This window comes from Solanum pennellii, chromosome 4 (assembly GCF_001406875.1).
Source record: "Solanum pennellii chromosome 4, SPENNV200".
Classification (NCBI taxonomy): Eukaryota; Viridiplantae; Streptophyta; class Magnoliopsida; order Solanales; family Solanaceae; genus Solanum; species Solanum pennellii.
The window spans coordinates 1,698,734-1,720,333 of NC_028640.1; the positions used below are offsets into that span (position 1 = coordinate 1,698,734).

Genomic DNA, 21,600 nt, shown 5'->3' on the forward strand with positions numbered 1-21,600 from the left:
CTAAATAAATTCAAACGTATAATGAAAGATTTAAAAAAGCTTTTTAAAGTTCATAACATTTTCAAATGAATTTACACGGTAAGAAATAACAGTCATACAAGTTATCAAAATCTTCAAAGCTTACTTCCATCATGAGCTTTAAACTGTTAAAAAAACTCGTTAGATTCTTAAAATCTAAAAAATATCACGTAAATTGATACGGATAAACCATAATTTATGATCAAAGAATTTCTCATCCTTGTTCAAGCAATGCACCAACACTCACATGTATACAGACATCAGCAAATACATACAAAAATATGAATATCTCAACCCCCCTCCATCCCCACCCCACCCCACCTCACCCCCTCCTTTGAATTTTCCACATAAACACGGTTCCTTAATGTAACAAAGAACCTTAAAATTTGTAAAAAATTTCTTTTGTATATACTTTGTACAAAGTCCTCTTGAGTTTTGTAATGGACTAATTATTTTTTATGTACACGCTATGACCAAACCCAAAAAAATTCTTGAGAACTTTTTGAAACCCTTTTTCTCAATCTCCAATAAAGGTAAGCAAAAATTCTTGTGAGGGTACCCTTAATCTTGATATATATATTTTTTTGTTCTAATGGTGATTTTGTTTTTTCTTGTGTTGTGAATTGGAAAAAAAAAGGGAAAAATGAGGAGGACTTAGAGAAAATTGCAGCACAAGAACAGAAGCAATTCCCTTTTGAAGTTCTTGTTTCTGCTACCAAAGATTTTCACCCAGATAACAAGCTTGGTGAAGGTGGATTTGGGCCTGTATTCAAGGTAAAATATAAAAAACAAACTGAAAATCAACAAAATTAAGTCTTTTTTGTGATTTGGGTGTTAACAAAAACTCAAGCTTTATTGAAAAGATTGAGTCTTTTTTGTGATTTGGGTTTAACAGAAATCAAGCTTTTGTTGAAAAAAATTGAATCTTTTTGTGATTCTTGAAGAAAATGAATCTTTCTGTGATTTGGGTATGAACAAAAACTCAAGCTTTCTTGCAAAAATTGAGTCTTTTTGTGATTCTTGAAAAAAAAAGGGAGTCTTTTTGTGATTTGGGTATGAAGTGAAACTCAAACTTTCTTGAAAAAATTGAGTCTTTTCTTGTTTATAGGGGAAATTAAGTGATGGGAGGCAAATAGCTGTGAAGAAGCTTTCACATAGTTCAAGGCAAGGGATGAAGGAATTCAAGAATGAAGCTAAGTTGTTGGCTCGTGTACAACACAGAAATGTGGTGAATTTGTTAGGGTACTGCGTACATGGAGTAGAGAAGTTGCTTGTGTATGAGTATGTTGCTAATGAGAGCCTTGACAAAATCCTCTTCAGTAAGTTTAATTACTACTAGTTTTTTTAATCTTCTTAGATCAACTAGATTTTGTATGTGCTTTTAAAATGAAATGAAATGACATTCATTGAGACGCGTAGTCAGGATTCTTAGTTTATGTGTTCTAGATCATAATTGTGTTTGTTTACTGAGTTTTGGATAGATTATTCGTACCTATTAGATGATTTTTTTAATGCAATAGGTTTGAGCCAAAGTTACCGGGATCTGCAGAACTAGTAGACACCTATGGCTCCGCCCTTGTCTTCACTATACAAAGATTGAAACAAATTGAGCTGCAGATGGATGATCCTGTCAGTCTTTTGAGGAGTGAGATACTGGAAATAGCCTTGGGATATGCATTTTCATTTGTCCATTGGGTCCAGAGATTTGTTGTTTCAGTTATGTTCTCAGTAATCTAGTTCAAACGATCTCTTTGTCAGTCCGTGAAACCACTAGAGACCGTCATATTGTTCTGTATTCGTGTGTTTTAGTTGCTTAATAAACTTTAAGCTAAAATGTTCGTTGAACTCCAGTGACGGACATAACGTTTAATGTTTTCTCGAGACATCCAGCAACAAACTTGTGGCTGTTCTTTCTGTTGTCTTTCTTCTTTTTTGATAACTTTGGTGTGTGGGCCAGCATGTGTGCACCTCTACTACTTCGTGGAATACTTGCATCCTCCTTTCAATACATGTATCATGTAAATCTGTTCACCAACGGTTCGACGGATGAAAAGAAATTACTTAGTTTGTTTTTTTGCCTTTGCTAGGATTCGTACCCCACCCATTGTGTTCATTCCAGTTTCATCAACCTTAGGCGGCCGCAGTACATTATTGAAACTTCTTCTGTTGGAAACAGCCTCCCATTCCCCACTAAGGTACATCATACACTCCCCAAACACCACATGTGAGATCACACTGGGTATGTTGTAGTAGTATTTGTAGATATTGAAACTCCTTGTACTTCTCAAGAATTCTGTAACCCTGAAACATCATTCGACGACATTTGAGGACCTTAACTTCCTCATGTAAAACTTATCTGCAGAAGCAATTTTTATTCCGAGTCCGAATATAATATAATTTTTCAAGCAAGCAATTTTTCTCATAGTGGTCTTAGTAAAACCAGACTTTATGAATCTTTTGCAACCTTTCTGAGTTTTGAGCAAGAAGAAAGATGTTTAGTAGTTTTAGAAGCTAGTACTGACTCGTATATTTTTGTATTAGAATCTGCTAACAGAGATGCACTCAGCTGGAAGCAACGGCATGACATAATTGTTGGCATTGCTAGAGGGTTGCTATACCTTCATGAAGGATCACATACTTGCATTATCCACCGTGACATAAAAGCTAGCAACATCCTACTTGATGACAAATGGGTGCCCAAGATTGCTGATTTTGGAATGGCTAGACTCTACCCTGAAGATAAAACACATGTTAACACCCGTGTAGCTGGTACTAAGTATGATTCTATCAAACCCTATAAACTGTGTTTAGTGACGACTATGTAGAAATTTCGTGGAAAAATATATTGCACAAGTACACTCGTTCGATATTGCTAACGAATCTCTTTGATAATTTAACTTGGAAGCCAGTGGCTATATGGCGCCAGAGTACGTTATGTATGGACATCTATCAGTGAAGGCTGATGTATTCAGTTTCGGAGTTGTAATTCTGGAGCTCATAAGTGGCCAGAAGAATTCAACCTTTAACAGAGATCCTGATTCTCGAAGCCTTCTTGAATGGGTAAGAACTTGATTTCTCTGCGCTCTTCAGTCTTGATATTCCTTGAAATTCCCGGATTACAAGAAGAAGAATAAGCACTGGTGAATGCCTTCGTTCCTGTTGAGTATAATAGGATAGTCCTCGGAATCAATTTGAGCTTCCTATAAACATGTAACAGAAAAAACAATATAGCCAAATGGTAGAACTTTTTAACTACTTGAAAAGTAAGATCGAACTACTTTTGTCTATGTTATGGTGCAAAACATAATCAAATCGGTAGGTGGAGGGAGAAGGACTTTACATATAAGGTATGGGGATACTCTTAACGGTGTGAGGCCTTTTATAGAAAACTGTGTGGCTGTGACCCTAAGTGGATAGTATCACACCATGTAAAGGTATATTTTAGGCCGACTTAGCCTATAAGCAGATAGTAGAGCCAATTATTTGACGGGTAGTATGGAGATGAAGGCATTGTAAATGCACAAAGGAAAAACACTATCAGTCCTGGTGATTGACCACACGGTACTAGGTCCGGGGAGTGTGTTGTTCTCGAGTGAATCGTAATTTGAGAGAACATTTGTGGAGCTGCAAACAAAGTCTCCTATTGGTAGTTGAAGTAGAAAAATAGCTATATATAAGGTGTTGGGATGGTCTTACGGTATGAGGGGTAAAAACGTGCATGCTTGGCCCGAAACAACAGTATCAAAACATGTTAAAAGTGTCTTTGAGCGGGGTTAGCCTAACTTTGTACCAGATGGTGATCATGATTAAATGTTGTTATGGTTGTAGGCGTACAGGCTGTACAAGAAGGGTCGGAGCTGGGAGATTATGGACCCTGCACTGGCACAATCGGCTATCCCCGATGAGATAGCAATGTACATACAGATTGGCTTATTATGCATTCAATCGGATCCACCACTACGTCCAACCATGCAACAGGTTGTGGTGATGCTATCGAAGAATCCTGGATCTCTTGATAGAGAACCAACTAGACCTGGATATCCCGGTTCAAGAATTAGATCTCACAGACCAGGTGGTGGTACGTCACACACAGCTGGAACCTCGGGTGCATCCAATCCTTCTACATTCAGCTCATCGTCTAGTAGTAACACTGTTACTGCAACTGCAAGTTCATCCACACCTACAAGACGGAGATCGGACCCTCATGGTAAACGTCCTGTGAGAGATTAGGCGCGGCGTTGTTGAAGATATTTTCTTATTCTTTTTGTGTATACATTCAATTTTTGTAGCATGTAAATTGGTTACAAATTGAGTATCAATGAGTAATGATGAATCTTAGTGACAGTTAACATGTAAAAGAAGTGTATGTAGTTACTCTCAGGAAATAAAACTACCTGGCATAATACATAAATGCGTCTTTTAATTTAGCCCCGTTTTACATTTATATCCTCCAACATTGTGTGTGCACAAGTAGACATTTTAACTTGTATAGAATTGAACAAATAGACATATATTTTACGTGGCATAATATACATAGGATACCATGTAGGATGAATATTGTCACGTCAGACGTGTGTCTACTTGTTCAATTTTATACAACTTTAAGTGTCTAATTGTATATACGCAAAATTGAAGAGCATTCAGACCAAATTAAAAGACATATTTATATATTATATCTTTACGAAAAGATGTCATGTTTTGGTTCCAATGACTGTTGTATACCATATCAAAGATGGAATAATCTTGACTATAAATATGAGTAATTTTGCCAAACAAAACCTAGATGGATTGAAGGAGATACTTAGGATACACTTGGTGGACCATATAAAAGGAGATAATTTTGGGAAAAAATTTTAGTACTATAAATCGGTCAATGGTTACGAAGTTTGAGATACCTCATTTCAGAACAATAAATAGTTAAAATGACAAAAAATACTCTGTCGAACCTTTTTTATGTTACTTTAACATATTTTACACTTATAAAGTATATTTTTGTAAACAAAAAACTTATTTTTAAAAATTATCAATTCATAATACAATAAAATCAAACATTCACTAAGAAAATATCGAAATAACTAATCCGTCATAATTAATTTTATCATAACTGATTCACATATATTTCTAACATTATAAAAAAGGACTTGCATATATTCATTTTACCTAACGAATATGATAATAATACATTAATATGCCTTCATATTTTTAGATCATAATATTTGAAAAAAGTTTGTGCAAATTATTTACTTAAAAAATTAATATATATTTTTTTAGTGAAATATTAGTTGTACAAAATTCAAAACTCTTAGTGGGACCGGTTTTTCCAAACTTTTGGGCCGTCCAAAATTCATTTTCGAAATATGTGGGCCCCACCTTTCCGCATTCTCATGTAACTGAAAATCTCCTGTCTGTTAGGACACAAATATATCATGTTCCCTCACCATTTTCTCTTTAGATTAAGAAACAATATTATAATTGTTCTCTTAATATAGATAAGAATTACTATTAATTATTCATAAAAATTATGTCATTAAAGATAAGTAATTTCAATTTATTTATTTCTAAATATAAAAGATTTATTACTCTTTAATAAACTAAAACTAAAACATATCATATAAATAAAATATACTCTCTCGTCCCTAATTACTTATGTACTTTTTAATTTTCAGTTATCGCTAATTACTTGTTCATTTTGTCAAATCAAAAAGGACAATTCTTTTTACCTATTATATCCTCAATTAATTACTTTAAAAAAGTGTAAAACTTTTTTAAAATCTTAAGTTCTTAATTCATCAAACTCATAAATCGTAATTAATAGTAGTAAAATGATAAACTCACCTTGTCGATTATTATTTTCTTTATAAATGTGACAATTTAAAAGTGAACAAGTAATTAAAGACAAAGAAAATCGTAAATTCATAAGCTTAAAAAACTTACAAAATTACAAGAATTCTCGACTTGAAATTTTAGAAAAGACCTCTAGTAATTTCAAATACTATATTTACATGAACCTTTCTTTTTTTTAATTCGATGATCGATACTTTTATTAAAGTCTGACTAATATATGGAATAGTGCATATTATTAAGTTGTGAAATAATAGTATAATTTATATGTATAACGACAAACACAGCCATGTCATCAATCCGCGTGAAATTATTTTCCTTTCATCTCAAATTAAATCTGAACCGTCCATTTATATATCTGAAATGAATTCCCAACTGTACGATCATTCTGCCATTGTTGATTTCATCCATTTAAATTCTCTTCTTCCTCTCCCATTTTTTTCACAGATTTTTGTTTTTCTCTGTAACAAAAATGGCTACTGAAGAACATAATCCAACTTTGCCTAGTTATCCTGATGTTAGTCACAATTTTTTTTTTGCTAGTTTTGGTAATTTTTTTATTTTTTTTTAACAATTTTGGTAATTTTTGTTTTGTAGATGATTATGGAAGCTATAGATGCGTTGAATGAAGAAGAAGGGTCGAATAAATCAGCTATATGGAAGCAAATTGAAGCGACTCATGGTACACTACCACCAGCGCATGGTACACTCCTTGCACATCATTTGAATCAAATGAAGCAAGCTGGGCAATTAGTTATGTTGAAGAACAACTACATGAAGCCAAATCCAAACGCGCCGCCGCGCCGTGGTAGAGGCCGTCCGCCGAAGCCGAAGAGTTCAGTTCCGGTACCGGATGGGTATCCTAGACCACGTGGAAGGCCACCGAAGGAGCGGGATCCGTACGCGCCGATAACGGTACCTATGAAGAAGACGAGTGAGGGTAGTTCTGGTGGAAGTGGGAAGAAACGTGGAAGGCCAAGGAAATATCCGATGACGGAGGATACGCCGGTGGTGAAGCCAATTGGTGCTCCGAGAGGAAGAGGAAGGCCGCCGAAGGTGAAAACTCCGGTAGCTGCAACTGTAGGGGCTTAATTGAAGAAAGACGAATTCGTTTAGGGACTTGTATGGCAAAATATGCTAACTTCTTGTTTTTCACTTTTTTATCTGTTTTAAATTTCATGTTTAGTCCCTGTAGTTTTGTTTTAATTACAATTTGTAGGAAGAATTGTGTGACTTGTGAGTGATTTTTATGATGTAATTGGGCCAATGTAAATCCAAATTGAGGGCTTTTTATTTATAAAAAAAAAGTTTAGTATTATTATTCTGTTTTATATTCCTTTTTTAAAATTTATTTTAAATTTCACTTTGTGTTACTTTTTGCTTTTTTTTTAAATTGTATTGGCTAATAGTTTAAAAAAGGAAAGCTGTCCAAAGGCTTTTTATATGTTTTCTTTATTAAAAAGTGGGAATTCTCATTGGTAAAGAAATATAAAGAAAGGTCAATAAATAAATAAAATGGAAATAAAAGATACTCTTTATTTAAAAATAATTACATACTTTTTTTGTTTAGTTTTTTTTTTAAAAAACTCTTTTTTTTATAATATATTAATTTCGACCATTCATGTAACACGTTTATGATTATAAGATTAAAAAATAATTTAGTACTTTAAAGTTAAAATTACAAGGTTCAATTTTTTCCCCTTAAATTTCGTATTAAAATAAAGTAGGCCATTTTTTTTTTGAAATTAGAGAGTACTCTCTCTTTTTATTTTATATATGTAGGATAAATGAAAATATTCTCTATCCTTCAATACGGAGACCGAATATGTGTGTTGTATTTAGTTAATGTCTGATATTGAATCATTTGATAGAGCGTATAATATAATACTGAATAAATTATATTAGTAAAGTTGAAATTAGTTGCGTTGTTGTTTAGAAATTTGGTTTATTGAGGAATTTTTTGGTGAAGTGTAGGATACATAGTCTAAATATCCTACCAATAAAATATTAAATAAGGTCATAATTAATACATAATTTTGTCTTTATCCATTATGTATTAGCCAACCAAACATCCCTAGCATTGTCTTGGCCAAACTTTTGTATTTCCATCTACATAATTTATTGAGATATAGTTTGTTTTTCTATTTTCGTATTAAAGTTTGATTATTTTGAATTTGTATCGTGTAGAATTTTATTCTAGTAAAAAATACTCTCTATCAAGAATTTTTCAATAATCAAGACTCGAACCTTTATCAATCTTCAATAATGATTTTGATAACAAATTGTTTGTTTCTACAAGTATTAAAATGGTGATCAAACTTAATTGTTGCCAATTTCAAATTCATGGTGCTTTCTTTTTTTATGCATTAATATATCTTTAGTAAGTTCTTGAAAACTCAATCCCAAGTAAAAATTTAACTTACCATAGATCTTTATTCCTGAATATATATTCATGCTTTCCAATGTATATTTTGTATCTTCTCATTTGAACAATTTGTATTTCTGATTGTATTTTTTTCATAATTAAAGTTGACTATCTTAATTTGAATTGTGATGCAAAAATTGAAGAGTAAAATTTAACATTTAGCAAACATAAAAATCATATTTGGATGTTATACTGCGCTCCATAGCAAGTTTTGTGTTTGCTATAGAGCTTATAATATATAAATTTCGATAGTCGTTCCAATTTAAAGGTATATATTTGGAATTTGTATACTAATAAGAAACTGACTTGATTGTAAGTTGTATAAGTATATGTTTTTTTGTTGTGATTTTTAATCGTTGATTATGTATTATATGTATTTAAATATAAATTTGTATATGTATATGTAACTGTATTTTTGTATACACATAGATTTGTAGACAAATCTATCTCTTGCTCTATACAAACATAAATTGTGCATTGAATGTATAATTTGTGTTTGTATAAATCGAGAAAGAGAAAATTGACAAAGGAATATTTGTATTGTGTAATTTCAAGTGTATAGGACGAAGAGATTTGTATTTGTGTGTATAGTTTTCCCTCACTCTATACACATTTTTGTTTGTATAAAGTGGGAGAGGCGAGAGAGATCTTTGGGGAGAGAAACGAATGCCAAAGTGTTTGTTACGAAATAGAATTAAATGAAACTGTGGTTATAGCATTTGTTTTGAATTAATAGTTTCTTATTTGGGAAAATTACTTCGGTTGGTACTTTTTATCAAATGATTATTGATTTTAGTGATACTTTTTATTTATTACCATTTTTAACAATACATAACAATACTATGTTAAATCTGCAATATGTATTAAAAGTGAATTATATATGCTATATACATGTATTATAACTATTTTTTAAAAATATATTATGCTTGTTTGGTAAGAAACTGATACATTGTATTATAAGTGTATTAAAATGTCTGATAAATGTATTATCAATCATTAAAATTTGTATTACATGTGCATAAATTATTCTTTGTAATATGTATTAAAATTATATTAAAAGTGTTCAAGTGAGAAAAAAATATTATTACTATAAATGATATATATTTTTCTAAAATATTATATTTGTGAATGTTTCCCTTATTATTATTTCATACAAGTTTTCTTAAATTTAAACAGATAAAAGTAGTATGGGAAACTTACGTAAATGTACTATATAAAAAAAATATTTATCATTTATAGCAACTTTTTCCAGTTGATCACTTTGAATTCATTTACAATACCAGTTTAATACATATTAAAAAGAACAATTTATTATTTGCATATAATACAAGTTTTAGTGATAGATAATACATTTATCATATATTTTAATACACTTATAATACAATGTAACAATTTTTTACCAAACAAACATAATATATTTCAAAAACAGTTATAATTCATATATATTGCATACATAATTCATTTTAATACATATTACAGATTTATCACAGTATTGCTATAAATGATAATAAACAAAAAATATCGCTAAAATCAGAAATTATTTTTTAAAATATACTAATTCATGTAATTTTTCCAAGTAGTTTACTATATGGCCCAGAAGCATTGGGCCGTAATTTTCTCTTTTCTTGGTCCATGATTGTCCCAATTGAATCCAGGCCCAGGAGAAGCAGCCCATTACAATCAAGCCCAATTCAGATTTTAGCTTCATTTTCTTCCTCAAGCGGAGGCTAATTACATTCTATTCCAGAAGTTTTCTCAATTACAAAAATTTTTAATTTTTCATTGCTCTCAGATATATTCTTTGATGTTTCGATATATTGAAAATGATACATTACTTAACGGGAAAAATGTATCCAAAAGAAGATCCAAGAGATTTTTATAATTTTTTAAAATGATACGAAATTTTAGAGATTATGATCATCTTAAATTATTTTATTTTTATAATTTTTTGATAAATTTATTTAATAAGCATATTTAAGAGTTATTACAAAAGGAGTCTAGGCAACAAAGTCTCTTTGATGATGATATAAAAGTATATCATCATCAATCATCAAAAATTATTAATCCTCATTTTACGTAATTATCCTCATTGAAAAATAATCTATAAACTCTCATAACTAATCTCTATATTATTAATATATATCTAACTCTAATAAGCTACTAAATGACCCTTACTACATAACTTAGATTGAGGGTACTTGCAGAATTAAAGTCTATGGAATTAATTAATTTTCAAAGTCTATTATATTAAACTTTACGGCAATATTCTTTCTTGTAATATGACTAACCTTGTATTAACTAATAATGTAAAATTTGTTGAAATTATTGTATTGCCAAACTACCCTAATAACTTAGTAACGAAATTGTCTTTAATAGAAAACGTTTTACTTCTAATAAAATTTTATATGTCATTTAAATTAATCGAATATCAAAATTAATGAAAATACTAGATGATAAATAAATAAATAAAAACTAAAAATCAGATAGGAAGCTAACACATAAGTGATGACTAATTAAGTCAATTGCAAACTTTCAATCATGACCCTTGAAAATATTTTCTATTTAAAATTATATGTTGTAATCAATTTTGAAAAATAAATAATATCAAATTATTTGTTTTTTAAACATTGAAGATAATATTAAATTTTTAATTTTTTAAAATTATTAATGACAATAATTATGTTTGAAGATTATAAATATCTTAATTATAGAAAAACGATTAATAAAAATTAATTATATATTAAGATATAATAATAAAAATAATTTAACTAATATTTTTTAAAAAAATATATCACGACAAATAATTTAAAAATAAAAATTGTAATTAAGAAAAATCATATAACATCTTAAAACACGCGGAATATGAAGTTTCTTAGAAGCCATAAATTTGAATTGTCAAAGTTTGACTAAGACCAATTATTTATTATTTATTGGACCCCATTTCTATTTGGCTCTACCATATTAAATAAAAATGACAAAAATAGTCATTTTATTTTGAGATATTTTTTTTCCATGTTTACGGTCCGAATTGGAACTCTAACTAAATTTGAATTAGAATTCGAATTCGAGACCTTTGGTTAAGGATGAAACACTCACAGCAATACATCACAAATCATGTTGGTCGGGGATACATTTAAAATAGTCTTTAAAGTGTGTTTTGGACATGTTTGATTTTTTCATGTGTTCAAAAATTAATATTCTTAATCTTATTTAAATATCTAATTGATTTGATGAAAATTATGAAAAGAAGTATAATTATAAAAAAATCTCATTAAATCTTTTAAAAATTGAGTAACACAAACACTATACTATACATCAAAACACAGATTAACAATCATCAAAGAATAAAAAAAGGTTTCAGATTTAACGAAATAATCAGAATCCAATACGAATACGAAATATTGAATTAGAAAAAAAGGAAGATACATAGATAAAAACAATAAGTAAAAGTAAAAAAAAAAAATTACACCAAGCTTAAAAGGAGATTAAAAACAATCAAAGTTGTTTCTCCAAATGTGCCTAAATTATTATTTTTTTCATAATTCTAACTTACAAAATTTATTACAAAAAATTTGACATAGTCAAAAGTTATTAATTTTTTTGATAAATAAAAAATAAAAACTTATATTTTTTAGATCTACCCTTATACATAAGTGGACCAATCTTATCATTTTCTCTATCATATCATTACAACTATATACTAAGTCAAAAGTTTAGTAAAATATCATCACATTATCTTATTTCAAGAACTTAACTCATCCCTTCATCTTTTTTTCTTCTTCATCAATCAATTATCATGAAATCTTCAACAAGTTCATTAAGTGATCGATACCAGAAATTTTCCTCTTCATTAGGAGACGATACGCCATCGCCGATTAGCTCGAAAACTCGGTTTTATGTTGATACGATGGATCCACAACCCGCAATGTATAGAAAAAAGAAAAATGATATTCCATGGTCAACTGGATTATGTGATTGTATGTCTGATCCCAAAAATTGTAAGTTTAATTTTTGAGATTTTGGTTTCAATTTTTTTCGTATCGTTTATTTTTATTCGTTCACTTTAAAAAAATTTTTATATGATTCTTAGTTTAATTTAGATTTAAAGGTTAGTCCGATACTCTTAAATTGAAATGGAGGAAGATTATTTAAATATAACATACTTTCTCCACAAAGAGACTAAAAATTAAATATATTTAATCAAATAACAGATTATAATTTTCTACCAATTTTATAAAGGACCAAAATTACTAATGGACTAAAAAAAAAATTTTTTTCCTCATTTTTTGTTTGATTAGGTTGTATTACATTATGGTGTCCATGTATCACTTTTGGACAGGTTGCTGAGATTATTGACAAGGGATCAAATTGTAAGTATTTTATTTTATTTTTGCTGATTTTATTATGTTTAATAAATAATGAACTCTTTTTTATTTCAAAATAGAAAGAACAAAAAAAAATTAGAAAACTTTTAAATAGTTCAATTGATTAACTATCTGAATTTTTATTTCGTGAACGAGTGTTCGAAATCTCTACTTATTATCCTCTCACACATTTTCTTACCCTCAATTTTTATTTTTATTTTTAAAAATAGAGAGTGTTGACTTAGTCATTGAATAGTATGGATTATTTAAGTTTAGGTAAAGATTAATCACCATCCATTTATTTTTATTTATTAATACATTCATCTTGATATCTTCACCTTATAAATATTTTGTTGATTTATGTTTGTCAAATTGATTAATGATAAATTTTACTCAAATTATTGAATGGCTCTTTTTATTTGTTAAGTGACAAATGGTAATAAGTCGAGTTAACTATTTATGATGATCTTGATTTGTTTAGAATTGAGACGTAACTGTTATTTCTTTTTTTTCCCTCTTCAGTTTCATAATTATACCTTTTTTTAACCTTAATTTTTGCAGCTTGTGGAGTAAATGGAGCATTATACACAATAATAATATGTGTGACTTGTTGTCCATGTATTTACTCTTGTTTTTATCGTAACAAAATGAGACAACAATATTTGTTGAAAAAAAGCCCTTGTGGAGATTGTTTGGTTCATTGCTTTTGTGAAGCTTGTGCATTGTGTCAAGAATATCGTGAGCTCAAAAATCAAGGAGTTGATATGTCAATTGGTAAGAAAAAAAAATTATTTTATTTTAATTTTAATTTAAAAAATAAATTAATGTGAAAAGTAAAGTCTAAGTCTATTAGCTTATTTGATCAATTTTTTTTAAAATTTACAAAAATGTTTTTGTGAGTATGAGTTTGTGTTTGGTTACTATCAATTGAAAAAACACATTCTTAGTCATTTATTTAGCCGAATTTTGTGATCGAACCATCAGTCATTTTAAATAGTATCAAACCAGAACAAATCAATTTTAAAAATAGATTGTGCTTTGATAAAATTAGAGTAACAATTTTCGTTTGGTCAAGATGTCAAAATATAAACAGTATCTCTATTTCTATGAGATAGTAGTAAGGTCTGCCCTCTCCAGACCTCAGTAATGAAATTTCACTGAATATGTTATTATATCTTTCCTTAAAAACTAGATTCGACGCTCAAAACTTTTCTAAAATAAATATTTTTGACTTCTTGGAAACTTGATAGAAAAAATATGAGATATCTCAAAATTATAGTTTATTATGAATATTTTGTCTTTTAATTAAGTTTCTTAATTTAATTTAATTTTATATTTACAGGAATGCATGGAAATGTGGAGAGACAAAATCGTGGTGTGATCATTCCACCAACAGTTGAAGGTGGAATGAATAGATAAAGGATTATATTTGTTTTCGAAATCGAAGTAATAACTGCGATATAATAAAGAGATGCATTTAATTGAACGATAGAAAATAGTAATTTTGTTAGTGGATTATGATTGCTTAGATTTGTAATCAAATTATGTACATGATTATTATAGTATATGCATCCAAGTATATTGTTTAATTCTATCGAGTTCACGATTTCGAGATTGATATGATAAAAATTCACCATGAAAATTGATATGACAAACCCTCGTGGGGATGATAAAGAGGTGGAATATGTTCGTTCATACGCGCACCAAAGGATGATGAAAAAAGGGACCATAACTAATGTAAAAGCACTTGAATTGAAACATAATGGAAGGGGAAAAAGTACTTTGCATATATATGAAATTTTTAGTTCATCCCCCCACCTGGTCAATTCACCAGTTCTCACTTACTTACTACTTACTCGTTAAATACCGGCTTAAACAAAAGCATTATGATCGAAAATCCCAATTCGAGACAAAGAATTCAGCTTCAGAAGGAAAAGAATGACTCTATCCTACAAGATAATTACAGCAATCAACAACAAGCCTTCTCTGCCTCGACTGCACGATAGGAATGAATCTAGAGCACTAACCTCCATCCGAGTTCATGTGTACCGATCTAAAGGACCACACGCGCAACCTTAACTCTCCTTGGAGAAACAAAATTGGAAGACAAGTGGAACTCTGTTCACAATTCACATTATGCTACAAGGAAGCTGCAGTCAAGAGTGTCAACAAACCAACAATTAGAGAGTGAGACAAAGTATGAACGTCGTGGGAATATTGTGAGTGACAGCCAGATGCTGAATCTGATGATGGAGCAACCGAGGAGCTATTCGTGAAGGTGCCATTTCTCCCTCCACTAGACGAAAAAATGAAAAGAAACAACGCATAAGTCATAGTAGAGCAAGAATAACAAGTTATGGGGAAGTTACTTAAACAGAAATGACTAAATTAGTACCTTCCTGGATATATACAAGAACCATGACCTGCAATGGGAAAACAAACATTAGGTATCGATAATAATGTAAATCACAACATTGTTCTCAAAGTATCAGCCAGGGACATTTACGCATAGTACTCTGGAAAAAGTCCAAATTAGTATCGCATAATAGCTTAAAAATTAACCACTGTGACCAGATTTTGAAGGGAAAAATCAAGTATTTATCAATGTTACTTCAATCTTTCTATCACCGTCTTAACTGTATAAAGTTTTTTCTGTTGAGTTCCGTAACACTCTACCATGTGTATGTGCATTGCACATGGAAGAAATACATCTCTGCATCCACACTTTCGGAAGCACCACGAAGCCAAAGAAGCCGAAAAGTTTAAACAGACTAGGCCTAAAAGAAGCTCATAAGGCATGTCATCTCTTGTTTTGGATAATTTTCCATGTTGAAAACAATTAAGAAAGAACTGGACAAGACACTTGTGATGTTGCATCTTAGGTTCAAATATTCGAGTCAGCAAATTCATGTACATATGAGCATTTGCAAAAAAAAAAAAAACAACAACATAGTTTTGACAACTTACTAGGATCAGTGGTAGTGACTTTAGCAACCCCATTGAAGTTGCAAGTTCCATCGGCCATGCCCATCTTGTGATAATACGCATCAAAAGCATATGATGCATGAGCAAACACAGTATTTGGGTCATAGCAAGGATTTTCTTGCAACAAAGGAGTACAGTCAACTTTCCCCGGTCCACAAGCCCAATCAAGTGCAGCTTGCACCATTTTTTTATCCGCATTTTCCTTTGCAACACAATAGGTTTGGTTTGTAGTGTCATTGGCCAACACCGTTCCAGATCCTGTCAAGTGCATGATATAAACTGGGACTCCATTGGAATCAAAAAGCCCCCAGTTCTTCTCAGATATAGAACCAGGTCTGAGATCTTCGTTGTAAAGCTCATAAATGTACGTACTAACTGCAATCCCAGGATGCTTGGGAGTCCCAGTGTTGTTAAGAACATGCCTAATCAAGTTACTATTATAAGTATTAGCATTGTCAAGAGTGGCGTCCGGCTCAGTGGAGTCAGCCTTAGATGGCCAACCTGACTCTGTTACCATAACAGGAATGTTAGTGAAGTTCAAGTAGGACATAGAAAAATATGCTGCATCAACAACCGCATCAAATACATTAGTATAGTGGAGGAGTGTGTTAGAATCAACAGCCTCCTTGTTAGGTGGGAGGGGGCGAAAGAGAGCATAGTCCAACGCGATCACACCATTGGATTTCATATAATCATAGTATGGATATACGTTGAGCATGAAATAGGAATCGGTGTCCTGTAGAAATTTGAGCAACGGAACCATGACAGTATCTAATGATCGATTGAAGAAAGCTTGTGAGGGTGGAAATGAGTCGAGGATGATAAAAGACGAATGAGGGGTGGAGACTTTTATCTTAGTGTCGAGATTAGCAGCAACAAGGGCAGAGTGAATAAATTTCATGGCAGAGACCAAGAGAGGAGCAGCATTAGGAAGAGTGGTAAGGACTTCAGAACCGATGGCGATGGCTGTGATGTTGGTGGCAGGAACATGAGAGAGGATATTCCGGGAAACCCAATTGGCAGCAGTGGAATTCGACTGACCAATTCCTAAGAGCTGATCATTTGGTACAGAAACAATGACGCGGATTTCGGTATGAGCAAGTGCAAGTAGCATAGCTTGGTCAGCATCAAATAGCCTGACATGCCGAATCTGCTGTGCTTTGAGGAGAGCCACCACCTGAGCTGGACTGGGCATGTCAGAGACATCAGTTCCAATGTTTACACCAACGAAAGCCTCTGGCAGAAAAGAAGAAAGATTGAGTAGTGTTTAGTCAAGCAGCTTTCAGTAATACTAGAAGAAATAATATCCTAATCAACTGGCACTTGTGGAACAATTAAGCTGAAACACATCAAGTCAAGGTTTCTTGCGCAGGGAAATGCAGTAATTCTGATTGAAATAAGAACAAGAGAATAATAATAAGGGAAAAGGGTCTGATATACCCCTCAACTTTGTCATTTGGAGCTGATATACCCCTCGTTATAAAAGTGGCTCATATATGCCCTTACCGTTATACAAACGGCTCACATATACCCCTGCCGTTACAAAATGGCTCACATATACCCTTCATCTAACGGAAGTTAAAAAATTAGTTTTAAATTTATATTTATTTCTTCTAATTTTTTAAAAAAAATTATTTAGGGGTATATATGATTCTTCTACCAAAGTTCAAAGTATATTTTAATTTTTTTCATACGTAAATTATTTTTTGACTTCTTTTATTATAATTATTTGAATTTCTTATTCTTATTTTGTTTTTTTCTTTCATTCCTTAGTTTAAAGAATAAAAAATTAAACTATTTTTTTGTGTGTGTATTGTAATTTAATTTCATATTCGAAGAAAAAATTTGATCATCTACAATAAGTTTTACAAGAATATTAGTGAAACATAAATAAATTTGATTATCAAAATAATAATTATAAATTAGTCATTAAAATCAAAAAAAGTCAAAAAAAATATGTTTGACGAGGATTAAATTTACTCATATGGGATTATAATTATTTAGAAAAGAATAATAAAAATTTAGATTAAAATTATTATTTTTTTCATTTCCGTTAGAGGAAAAGGGTATATGTGAGCCATTTGTTTACAAGTAGGGGTATATATGAGCCATTTATTTACAAGTATGGGTATATATGAGCCACTTTCATAACAAGGGGTATATCAGCTCTAAATGACAAAGTTGAGGGGTATATCAGACCCTTTTCTCTAATAATAATGAATGTATGTAAATTTTACAATTTCAGATGATCTACAAGCCGTCATGGCCAACAACAACAAAAAACTAAGTGTAAGTTGGGGTCTGGGGAGAGTAGATCATACACAGACTTTATCCCTATCTTGAGATGGTACAAAGGTTGTTTCCGATAGACCTTCAGCTCAAAGAACGATAAAAAGACAGTAGCAACAAGCAGAAACAACAGAAAGATAATAAGATAACCGAGACTACAGGAATAACATGTAGAAATAGAAATCTAAAAATAACGAACTGTCACAGCCCTCGGTTACAATTTATATATAACAAAACAGCACAAGTTTTGACACCAGGTTAGTGTTTCACAGACTTGATAACCATGATAACTTCCATAATACATATGAAGACCAGTCCGACATAGTAAAATAATTACGTTTAAACAACCAGAAAATGTGATACTCATATAAAAGAAGAGTTATAAAGTTTTAGTTGTCTATCAACCCCGGAAATGTTGAAATTGTTATTTTTTATTGATGGCAGGTGCCTAAGTAAATAAATGTATTAACTGCCTACCCACGTGTAATTTACTTCTAATCCTCAATCTTCATAATCAAATCGATTTGATTTAACCTATTCTGTGAATAGAAATGAAGCGAGTCGCTACGAGCCTATGACAGGAATAATATAACTGAAGAAAATATGTAACAGCTTCAGCTCTTCCATTACTAACTATATAAAAAATCTCAAAGCTACTGCAAAAACCGACATGCTTTCAAATATTTATCACTCATATTGCATTGTCTAATTACTTGTTTCATTTCGTAAGGGGTCATTTTTTTTGAAGAACAAGTTATGCTGGAATAGTTACCTGGGACTATTTCTTATTAGTTGTTTGGTTTATTGTATTAAAAATAACATACATTGCATAATTTCTAAGAAGTCGTTTGTTTACAAAAGTACCATGCGCCTTGTTTCATAGTATTTTTGTCATTTTCATTTACATATCCCAGGATATATTATCCCTGTACCAATTACTGACCCTGGTATAACTTATCCCCCGATTAATAACCAAACAAGGGAGTAAGAGTCTTATCATAAGACAATACTATTTATTTTGTCACGGGATTATCTATGCTTGTCCAGCATACCAAATGATCCCTAACAGTTTGTATAGACCCTCTAGCAATCATCTCATTGCTGCATTGCACGATTTGTTTTCATGCTATCGACCATTGTGAATGGCAGAGATTCCTCTGATCTGTCTTGACATTGTGGTGCAGCAAGCAACCATATTTTGAGACAGTATGGACGCGCAGGGCGTACCAAATCACCCCCGCATCATGAGTGGAACAACCAGATGAAAGTTGACTAGAAGTTCTTGACCTGATCAACAACCAGATTGAGTTGTGGGGTCAAAGGCTTCAAAGGATTCCACAAGTTGCAACACAACAAGGCGACCAGCTGCCTATTTATTTTTACCAAGGCGGCCAATGGCCATAGCCAAGGACACATACTTTTCTGCATTTGATTGGGATGTCTAACATAGTCAAAAGCAGGATGTGTGTCCATCCTAGCAACGTGACATTCCTGGCACATCTTGGTATTACAGAGGCACTTCCAGTGCAAGATGTGCGTAGTAGATGACTAAGCTACTGTTCGTCTCAGGTCAGTATTTTTTTCTACTATTAAGCAAAAGTTTTTTGTTTCCTATTATTGTCATTTAATAGTATCACAGTAGCAAGTTCATTCACACGATTTCTTCTACTGGCTATCCCATTGATTCAGATGATTTTGTTACTCTCAATAGTCCCTTTGATCATAATGGGCTGAGTTATGAATTAAAAGAGTAGAAAAAAGCTTGCTCGCTCATACAATCATACTATAGAGCACTTGTGATTAAGAGGAGGCGGCATTGTATTTTTTATTTATTTTTTTGATAAATCCTGCGTAACCTTGATCAAATATCAATTAGGATACATTAACTGATGTTCCAGACACCCTCTTAAGTATCATTAAGACGAAAAATCACAATTAGAAAAGGAAGACTATATAAGCCACACATTCAACCATTCTATTTCAAGATATCTAAGTTCAATATCAATTGGAACGAATCTTCAGCCAAAAGACAGAAACCACACAGACGACTCTCTGATTATGCTCAAAGAAGATTCACAAAATAACATTATGCTCACTGTTATAACAACAGCAACAACGACAACATACAGTTTAATACCACAAGTGAGGCATGGGAAGGATGGTGGGACCATATGAAGGTAAAGAGGTTGCTTCCAAGAGATCCTCAGTTTAAGTTAAACATGTCCAAGAAACTAGTAAGAGAAATACAGTAGCGAAAAAACCATGTTGAAAACACTTTAGAAAAGAACAAGTAGCAACAACAAAATGTACGATAACTGAAGCAAAGAAAACAAAGAGGTAGTACTAAGAACGAAGAATAAAATAAGACAAGAGAAAGTCCATGTGCACTGAACAAATGAGCACATAAATCTTATAATGCAGCAAACAACCACACCATGAGCTAAATATGTTACTTCTTAAGAACATTAATAAAATAGCCTTGAAAGCACATCAAAAGATTTCCACTATTTTTATACTAGTACTTGCAGAGGAAGCCACATGAGGTGGGACACATTAGAACTAATCTGGAAAGATGGTCAGATTGTAAAATATCATAAAAGTGAAATTATATATTAAGAGATACCATGTTTAGAAAAAGTCAAGCCCACTAAGGCAAAAAGTCTCTTTCTTTAGAAAAATCATAGAGAAATGAGAGTGTAGCAAAAGTATTCACATTTTGCCTCTTTACAACATTGGCTTGAACTTTAAGCATTTAGCTCCATTTTGTCAAAGTTAACTACTTCTGATTTTTGTCAAATATTTGAACAAAATTAACCAAAAATGCTTTAAGAGTCTTATCAAAACCTAGAAATCACATTACAAAACCCTACAAAATGCATTAAAACTCACATTCAAATATGAGTACCCCTATAACAAATTCATTACATTTTTTACTTTCGAGTTTCATACATGAACTATCAGGTGTGTGAGTTTCCTACCTGTACTATCACCAAATGTTTACGGAAACATAAATGAACTATAAGTTGTTCACTTTTCCTACCTGAACAATCAGGTTTGCTTCGCCAAGCATTTGATACTAGTACAGACAGAAAACTCACACACACTTGATAGTTCAGCTATGAAACTCAACAAATTGGAACAATTTTAGTGTTTTTGTTACCTTTTTCTTTAACACTTTGCAAGGCCTAATGGAGAAAAGATTGGTTCTACTAATGTGTACAAAGAAGTTCAAAGTAAGTTGGTAGAGAAATAACCAAAAGAGTTAAATTTCTCATAAACTTACTCAACTATAACATCTATAATCTCATAAAGACACAATTTTTCTGAAGAAGATTAAAATCAAGAATAAAGGTAACTATTAGTTGATTTAACATATGACAAATCCATAACATAATGCAAGTAGAAATAAACATCATAAACAAAAATCATAGTCCAAACAAGGAAAAAAGGCAAAGTTACTGAGTTCAATTGAATCTAAAGCCAAAATCAAGAACATAGTAGAAGAACTTACCTTCATTAGCAGAAAAGGCAAAAGCTACTAAATGTGAAATCAAAAGAAGTAGAACAAGAAAATCCATTGAGCTCTTCATTTCTGTTCTGTAAAAAAGATTCAATCTTTCTACACCATTAGCAACCCTTCAACCAAAAAAGGGATTTTGGGGGTGGGGTGGGGGGTTG

General features: G+C 31.5%; 4 protein-coding genes across 4 annotated transcripts; 3 read left to right on the forward strand and 1 right to left on the reverse strand.

The window, feature by feature from the left end:
• The first annotated feature begins 361 nt into the window (after window positions 1-361).
• Window positions 362-4,445, forward strand: LOC107015749 (putative receptor-like protein kinase At4g00960). The gene is made up of 6 exons (XM_015216147.2): window positions 362-551; window positions 656-792; window positions 1,127-1,337; window positions 2,560-2,794; window positions 2,928-3,078; window positions 3,847-4,445. The coding sequence occupies exons 1-6, from the start codon at window positions 488-490 to the stop codon at window positions 4,246-4,248; spliced, it is 1,200 nt and encodes a 399-aa protein (XP_015071633.1). The 5' UTR covers window positions 362-487; the 3' UTR covers window positions 4,249-4,445.
• A 1,772-nt stretch (window positions 4,446-6,217) lies between these two features.
• LOC107015577 (HMG-Y-related protein A) lies at window positions 6,218-7,177 on the forward strand. Its single transcript, XM_015215891.2, has 2 exons — window positions 6,218-6,376; window positions 6,457-7,177. The coding sequence occupies exons 1-2, from the start codon at window positions 6,332-6,334 to the stop codon at window positions 6,949-6,951; spliced, it is 540 nt and encodes a 179-aa protein (XP_015071377.1). The 5' UTR covers window positions 6,218-6,331; the 3' UTR covers window positions 6,952-7,177.
• A 4,783-nt stretch (window positions 7,178-11,960) lies between these two features.
• On the forward strand, window positions 11,961-14,237 carry LOC107018051 (protein PLANT CADMIUM RESISTANCE 2-like). The gene is made up of 4 exons (XM_015218409.2): window positions 11,961-12,282; window positions 12,583-12,654; window positions 13,210-13,422; window positions 13,991-14,237. The coding sequence occupies exons 1-4, from the start codon at window positions 12,081-12,083 to the stop codon at window positions 14,065-14,067; spliced, it is 564 nt and encodes a 187-aa protein (XP_015073895.1). The 5' UTR covers window positions 11,961-12,080; the 3' UTR covers window positions 14,068-14,237.
• Window positions 14,238-14,408: 171 nt separating this feature from the next.
• LOC107018050 (glucan endo-1,3-beta-glucosidase 3-like) lies at window positions 14,409-21,594 on the reverse strand. Its single transcript, XM_015218408.2, has 4 exons — window positions 21,434-21,594; window positions 15,616-16,869; window positions 15,044-15,071; window positions 14,409-14,944 (listed from the first exon to the last, which is right to left on the reverse strand). The coding sequence occupies exons 1-4, from the start codon at window positions 21,510-21,512 to the stop codon at window positions 14,788-14,790; spliced, it is 1,518 nt and encodes a 505-aa protein (XP_015073894.1). The 5' UTR covers window positions 21,513-21,594; the 3' UTR covers window positions 14,409-14,787.
• Window positions 21,595-21,600: the final 6 nt, after the last annotated feature.